Source organism: Varanus komodoensis, unplaced genomic scaffold, assembly GCF_004798865.1.
Source record: "Varanus komodoensis strain SLA01 unplaced genomic scaffold, ASM479886v1 scaffold2679, whole genome shotgun sequence".
Lineage (NCBI taxonomy): Eukaryota > Metazoa > Chordata > Lepidosauria > Squamata > Varanidae > Varanus > Varanus komodoensis.
In genome coordinates, this window is record NW_025335698.1 from 4250 (window position 1) to 12376 (window position 8127).

An 8127-nucleotide genomic window follows, 5' to 3' on the forward strand; every position below is an offset into this window, starting at 1 on the left:
GCTGTTGAATCACTGTGCCTGAAGAAAGTGAAGCCCCTGGTGGCCTGTCTCCTGCCTCCCTGAACAGCTGGAACTGCACCATCCAATCTGCGGGGCTTCCTCCATGAATGCCAAGAATCCAAAATTTTTCCTCAGGAGTGGAAGATCAGGCCAGCTCAGGCCCCTGCAGCCTTCAGATATGAACCTATGGCATGGCAAGGCAATCCAAGATGGGAATCCCAGGTAGTTTTGGAGAGGAATGTTGATCTGATTGGGGGACTAAGGTGAGCATGATCAAATGATCAGATTAATTGAAGGAGAGCTGATTTGACTGGCCTCTTTTTGTAAATGATGCAGGGGGTATTACTGGTCAAACAAGGTAAACTGTGCATTCTTTGTCTCTTGAAGAAAGAACCCAGGGAACCTTTCTTCAAGGTTGCTTCACGTCCGGCTCCGTGATATGCATGGTGAATTCTTCCCATCACATTGGCGCTCTGAGCAGCCGTGTGGATGAAGAGCAGAAGAAATGGTGCTTTCATCCAGTACGGGTCATTTTAGGGGACTCTTTCTCAGCTACAGATAACATTGAGATCTGGGGAGCAATACTTCATACTTTGACCTGTAAATTTTGCTGGAGCATAGAAACAACGTCCTTCAGTGGATGTACATTCAGGCTGATGGAGTGTTTGATGCAGTGTTTGAACAGAGTCACAGCTTTTAGCAAGGACTAAGATGAACTGTGCTTGAACTGTATTCCTCGGTTTGGAGCATACAAAATGCCAGAGAAGCAGTCTTATGCAAATAGCAGGTGGGCATCTTGGTCTTAGGCAGGGTTGGAGAAAATTAGGTTTACAGCAAGCAAGAAGAATACAGCTGAAGTCTGGATACCCTTCTGACTGGGCAGATGTTGCTCATGTCCCAGAAGGACTAGCCTGTACAAGCCCTTTTCTGACTCACGAGGAACAGAATGTGAGCCAGGCTCCGCCAGAAACCCCAAGAAGCAGGATGGGGTCATCTGAGCACTGGGACAAAGCTGATCACACTCTCCCCTTGACAGCAGCACCACTGGCAAATGTTGACGCTCGAACGAAAGGGCTGCATTCACCTGCCCTTGACTCACTCCCTTCCAAAGGCCTGCTAGCTCTGGGATGGCCGCCTGCTATCCCGACTGTCACCTGGAGGGGGCGATGCTGCTCCGCGCGTGGCGAGGTTGACAGACTGCAGCTCTAGCAGCACGAGGGGCCGAATGCCCCAGTCAGACCTTGTCCTTTGTGCTCGGGTGAACATGGGCTGGAGCAAGAGCAACGTCCCTTGGCTCTGTGCAGGCCTTTCCAGTGCGAGCTCCTTGCCTTGTGTGAGTGTGTGTAAGGATTTGCTTCTTCCTGCACAGCTGCACGTCACGCCGGCCTGATGCGTGGCCTTTGTTAATCCAGGGAGGTGCAGATCTGCGATGGGATGGGGGACCACTTGTGGGAGCGGAGGATTCGATGGCCTCATCGAATCCTTGCAGCTCCACTGACATCGTGCGCCCTTTTCCATGTGCTCCTTCCCATTGAGTGCCTGGGTGCAAATGGATGTCGTCTTTCACAGGACAGACCTGAAGCATCGGACACATGTGGAGTTTAGGGGTGGAACTGCTCATTCCTGCCTCAGGGCCTGAGAAATGCAGTGTAGCCAATTTCCCACCTCACCCCGCCCAGACGACCTGGGACAGAGCTTGTGTCCCACTAGGTGCCAGTGCAGGGAAGGCGAGGTGGGTGGGATTCGTGCCCTCCTGTCCTGCTTCCGCCCATGTTGATGCAACTAGCACCTTGGGAGGAAGAGGCAGGTGGGAGCGTTCCGTCCTCTGGTTCCGCTGCTTGTTCTTTGCTCGCTTTGTCTGTTCTGGGAGATGCAGTGGGCTGGGAAAGAGACCAACTTGGTCCCCACCAGCAGCGCAGATCCTGCCAGTATGTGTGGGCCCTTGCAGGGCATCCTGCAGTTCAGCAATCCCTGGGCTCCCCGAAGTTCTCCAAATTCTCTCTCTAACCTGCATCAGTCCTCAGGTTACCCCAGGTGCTGCCCATTTCCCTTTTCACCGGAAATATGGGCTTATGGAGGTTGTGTTTGTGTTTCGTTCAGAACATGAGAATTGGATTTAAAAAAGTGGGAAAAAAACCTTCAGGCAGGTGTAATTGGCAGTTAGCATGACTTCAAAAAGTGTCTCTACTCCATTTCTCCAATGGATTTCATTTCCAGGTATGCTGACTGTAAAAGAATGCCATATGATGGCATATTTACTGGGATAATACTAGTAAACATATTGGGGAAATACTGAGAAGAGTAATAAGAAAGATCAGAAGAGGAAAAACTAATTGGTGGAGCTATATATCCTTATTCCTGCTGTNCTTTCAGCATTCCATCTTTAGACTGAATTGGGAGAACATTTTGTTTCCGACGAAATTTTGTTTTCCCGTTCCTGCCTTGGCAGCAGTTAGGATACTCTCAACAGGCACGTTGCATCCCGGGACATGGTACCTTGCGCATGCCCGCCTGGCTCCCTTGCGCGCATTGCAGGCCCAAGTTCAGCCTTCCAGGCCCCTGGACTTCTGCTCAGACCACGCTGAGGGCACTTGCTGGAATGCTTCTCTCCAGACGTGGGAGTATGTTGCTCAAAATGCCAACTGAGAGCAGCACGTCATGCGAGGCAGGCGACCCCCAAGCTGCCCAGATGCTCGGCTGGGCCTTACGCCACTCAGCAGCCTCCCTCGCTTCCCCCCATGCATGAGGTGGAAATGGGAAGTGCTGACATTTGAGCCAAACGTTTTGACTCCTTTGTGCCTGTACCGTCTCATTTCTGACTCTATGAACAGCTCCTGAGATGGGCGCCTGCCACAAGAACTTTCCCCTCAGGGGGAACACCTGCCCCACGTCTGGCCCTTTTGAAAATCTGCCGAAACATAAATACGCACAATCTAGAGCACGGCAGTGAGGGAAACAAGAGCACGTCCTGGACAGCTTGGCGTTCAGTCTTGTGAGCCTTTCCTGCTCACTTATGGGGAGATAAAGTGCCACTCGACACATTTCTACTCTCTGCAAAGCAACAAGAAGGCACTCCAGCCATGCAATGCGGGTTCTCCCAGGTCCATTTATTTCTGTACAGAATTCAGCATGCATTTCTTAATTGGGACCATGAGGGCAGTTAAACGATTAATTGCTCTTAAGCGCATGCTGTCGGATGGGCTCCTCCTTTTATGGAACGGAGCTGAAGCCACTAATCATTTCAGTTCTGGCTGCAGAATGAGCTCAGTGCCACTTTAGATTCTAAACACACACACACACGCACACACGCACTAACACTCCTTTATCTATAGACAAATAGGACATAGGAAATTGTTCACCTCACCATTCCCTGCCTCCTGCAGCAAAGCCAACTTGCCTCCTGGGACTTGGAAAGGAAAAGGCATGGGATATCTCCACAGCCTGCTTCTTGCAGGATGGTCACTCATGCATTCATATTTTCCCATTTTGGATCACATCTTCCGTGAAGGAAAAGGAAATTAAAGTGTTTGCATTCGAGTCAAATCCTTTGATTCCTTTCTGCCTGCGCAGTCTCATTTCCAAAGCTATGAATTCCTTTCAGAAGGCTGCCTACTATTGTACCTTTCACCTGTAGGGGGAGCTCCTGCCCCATTTGTGGCGCGCCTGAGAATCTCAAGTCTGGGGAGCAGCAGCTGAATGAAGGCAAGCCACACCTTGGGAGTGACGTGATACAGGAGGACGTCCCGGGTGCCTTGGAGCTCTTCTGAGCCTTGACAGGAGAGTTATGGGGAACTGAAGTAAAGCTCAGCCTGTTTCCGTCTCTCCAGATCATGACAAGAATGCACTGCAGTAATGGAAATGTGTATCCCACGGTCCATTCGTTCCTGTGAATTGAATGGACTTTGGATAGATAATTCTGTGCAGAATTCAGTGTGCATTTCTGAACTAGAGCCAGAGAGCAGCTCCACTGGTTATCTGTCCTGGGTGTGCTGTCAAGTGGATTCCTTCCTACATAAAATGGAGCTGGATACTCAAAATATCACAGAGCTTCCTACAAATGAGCCCATCGCTGCATTTGGTTCCACACATACAAGCATACGTACCAGCATATATAGACACCGAGCATAGGAAATCGTTCACTCCACACCTCCCTGGCTACTGCAGCCAAGCTAACTTTTCTCCCGGGCCTTTAAAGGAAAAAGGCACAGGATTCCTCCACAGCCAGCCTCTTACAAGATGATCACTCATCCATGCAGGTTTCCCCGTTTTTTTGTTCATTAGGAAAAGCTCCAGCCCACATGTCCTCTCAGGCAGAGAGGTATGCCTGGCTCTGGATTGAACCAATAACACATGGAGTTGGAGGGTGCCATGAAAACCAAGACATTTCCTGATCCCCAGCAGCCTTTCACACTGAGATATTCCCTCCCCACCCAGAATCGGCCGAAGGGCCCCCTCCAATATTAAGACTCCCCAAGCAGGAGAGCATTTGTCTCCTTGCAATCAGCTGCATCGCACCCCTTGGATGAAGGGGAGGGGCGATTGCAGGGGAGACTCCCGCTTCTGCTCAGCCAAGGAAGGGGCCCATTTGCATGGAGGGCAGTTCCTCTGCTCGGGGCTATTTAAGGGGCGAGAAGGGGCTCCCCTGCCATCTCCTTTCCTGGCAGGTCAGACCCCATGGGAGAGCTCACCATGGCCTGGGCCCTGCTTTCCTTGGCACTTCTCCACTTCTGCGCTTGTAAGGATAGGAGGGAGGCCCTTTCCTTGACCGTGGGGGCAAAGACGAAGCTTATTCCATATGTCTCCTCTTTTTGCTATTTGCATTAACCGGGGCAATTGGTGTTTCCGTTTTGCTTTGTCCAGGGGCCTCTTCACAGCCTGCCTTGACTCAGCCGTCCTCCCTGTCCGCGCCTCTGGGGCAAACCGCAAAATTCTCCTGCGACAGAAGTGGTGGGAGCAGCTGGGGTTCCTTCAGCTGGATCCAGCAGAAACCGGGTCAGGCCCCTCGCGTGCTGATCTATGGTGACAGCAGCAGGGCAGATGGGATCCCGGACCGGTTCACCGGTTCCCGCTCTGGCAACACCGGCCATTTGACCATCGCAAATCTGCAGGCCGACGATGAGGCTGATTATTACTGTGCTGACTGGGAGTACGGCAGCAGCACGTTACACAGTGGTACATCTGGATGGGGAACTGAGACAAAAACCGGCACTCCTCCTCTCCAGGGTGCTGCGCCACGATACTTGGCTTGAAGGGACCTTGCCTTGCTCTTCTTGTGCTTGTGGAGCTTGTTTGGTTCCCCGGCGCTTCTTGAGCAAGCCACTCGATTTGAATGGGGAGCGTGAGCCGTGTAGTGGGGCAGAAAGAAAGCCCACCAGGGGCTCTGAAGAGGATACCGGGTGCGGAGCTGCAGGTCTCTTGGGTAGCTCAGCCCTTGTGAAGTTTCTGGTTCTCCATCGCTGTGGGTTCCCACCTGTCCTCTCACCCCCACTCCGCCGTTGCGTATCTTGTTGGGCAACTGAGACAAAACCAAGCCCTGCATGCCTCTTCTTCCTGGGCCCCGTTCTCAGAAGGCGGAAGCAGAGATGCTGCTCTGAGCTTCGGGCTTCTCCCACACTGTACCTTTCCCGTTTACCCCGGGAGCATGTCCTGCTGGAGCCCTTTTCAGGGGAGGGGGGAGTCTGAAGGGGGTGCCAGGGATCGCTCTCCCTGGCCTGGGCTGTCTCCTGGACTTCCCGACCTTCGGAGGGTGTCAGTGCAGGCTTAGCACTTTCTCAGGCAGGTGCGGATGCTCTGTTGGCATGAGGGGAAGCGCGGCAGCTGCTGATTTCCTCCAGCATTTTGGGGATGCTGTTTGCCTTCAGGCATCTCCCACCCTGCACTTTCCGCAGTTTGCATGTGGTTAGGTCCCGTTGGAGCCCTTTGGAGGGGAGGGGAAGGGAGGGGAGGGGAGGGGTGGAGTCGGAAGGGAGCACCGGGGGTCTTTGTATCCAGCCTGGACTCTCTCCTTGACTCTGGGCCTCAGAACAAGTCAGTCAGAAGTGGAGGGAGCAGCTGGAGCAGTTTCAGCTGGTACCAGCAGGAACCCAGTCAGGCCCCTCGCTTTGTGTGGTTTGGTAGCAGCACCAGGGGATGTGGGATCCCGGACCGGTTCACCGGTTCCAGCTCTGGGGACAACGGGTACCTGACCGTCAGGAGTCTCGAGGCCGACGATGAGGCTGATTATTTCTGTGCTGCCTGGGAGCATGGCAGCAGCATCCCTCACAGTGGCCCATTTGGGTGGGGAACTGAGACAAAGCCTCCCCTCGTCCGCTCAACAGCACTGAGCTGCGAGTGCTGCTTTGGCCTCCCCTGGAGCAGCTTCAGTCACTGAGCTGGAATGGAGGGGAAGGNTCTGGCACATTTGGCCATCTCAAGTCCAGCGAGGTCCAGCTGACTGCGCACAATCTAGGCCATGGCAGTAAGCTGAAACAAGAGCACGTCCTTCATGCTTTACTGCTGCTGTGTGCATTTCCTGCCCAGTTGTTGGTAGAGAAGTTGCAGCTGCAGCAATGGACCGATGGCTCTCCCAGGTCCAGCTCTTTCTGTACAGAATTCAGTGTGCATTTCTTAAATGGAAGCATGAGGACAATTCCATGTTTGTCCCCTTTGCATGCACACTGTCAAATGGATTCCTTCTTTCATGGAACGGAGCTGCAGCCTCAAAATATCAAACTACCAATACTGACTGCAAAATAAGCCCATTGGGATTCCGAATCATCTCTTTTTCTGGAAAGTCAAACTCATTTTGAAAGCTCCCCATGACCCTGGAGCTTCTTTCCCTGGCACGTTGTCACTTCTGTGCATGGAGGAATGGCAGGGATCCCCATCACTCGGTTTCCATGTCAAAGACAAACCTACACAATATGTCTATTTATTGTGGTGTTTTCATTGACCAGGGGTAGTTGCTCTTTTATTTTCTTTGCCTTATTCAGGGGAGCTTTCACACCCTGCCTTAACAAGTGTCCTTTTCAAGTGAGTGCCCCCTGGGTGCATGCCCACCTGGACCCTCGCCCTTCAGCGTGCAAGTTGTCAGCAGTGGCCGTGCCCTCTTCAGTATGGACTGCAGATCTCTTAGGAGGCTGAGCCCTGTGCAGCTTTTCCAGTTTCTGTAGCTTCGGAGTCCTTTCTTTCCTCTGCAACATCCCAGTCCTCGGGGTCCTGGGTGCAGTCCAGGCTGCCTGTGTGCACCACTTGTAGACACTCGTGGCCAGAGGGGCCCGAATACATGGATCCTGCTGGCAGGGCATTGAACAGCCCGGTGGCCACTTGTGCTGAGGGCACTGGGCTGCATGCACCCTCGGACTGGTCCAGCGTGCCTCCCCCCCCCCCCGCCATCTTCTCAGGAGTTGTGGGGATGGGCGTTGCCGTGGGGCTGCTCCCACCCTGCACTTTTCCCAGTTTCCCCATGACTTAGTCTCTTTGGCGCCCCTTGGAGGGGAAGGAAGGGAGGAGTCTGAATTGGTCAGAAGGGACCTCTTTTCCTGGCCTGGAATGCCTCCCTGACCTCAGAAAGGCATCTGTCCAGGCTTAGGGCTTTCTTTGCTACCCTCGGGAGGTCTTAACCCCAGGAAGGTGTGGTTGCTCAGTTGGCTGGAGAGGAAGAGGGGCGTCAGCTGATTTTTTCCCTCGAAGCAAAGCGTTTGATGATTTGGTGTTGGTGCTGTGTCATTTTCAAATGGAAGAATAGCTTCTGGGACTGGGGCCTGTTATCACCACTTTCACCTGCAGGGGGCACTCCAGCCCCACTTTGGGCACATTTGACCATCTCAACTGGCAGGAGCTGCAGCTGACTGCACCCAATCCAGACCAGGGGTGAGACGTGAAGAAGGGGCTCGTCCCGGATGCCTTGGCGCTGCTGTGTCCCTTCCTGGCTCGCTGCCGGGGAGATGAAGTGCAGCTCCCTGCATCACGATGAGGGGGCAAGGCAGCCGTGCGATGAGGGATCTCCTAGTCCATCCCTTTCTGTGCAAAGTTCCATGTCCGTTTCTTAATTGAACGCATGAGCACTGTGTCACATTTTTTCTCTGTTCCATGCATTTCATGTAAGGAATTCCTTCTTTCTCAGAATGGACCAGAAAACTCAAAGTG

The 8127-nt window shown here is 53.0% G+C and overlaps 1 gene segment (V, D, J or C); it reads left to right on the top strand.

Moving 5' to 3' along the window:
- Positions 1-4651: 4651 nt before the first annotated feature.
- On the top strand, positions 4652-7496 carry LOC123025308. The segment is given in 4 exon segments: positions 4652-4735; positions 4861-5159; positions 6034-6038; positions 7454-7496. Coding segments are annotated over 4 exon segments (408 nt in total).
- Positions 7497-8127: the final 631 nt, after the last annotated feature.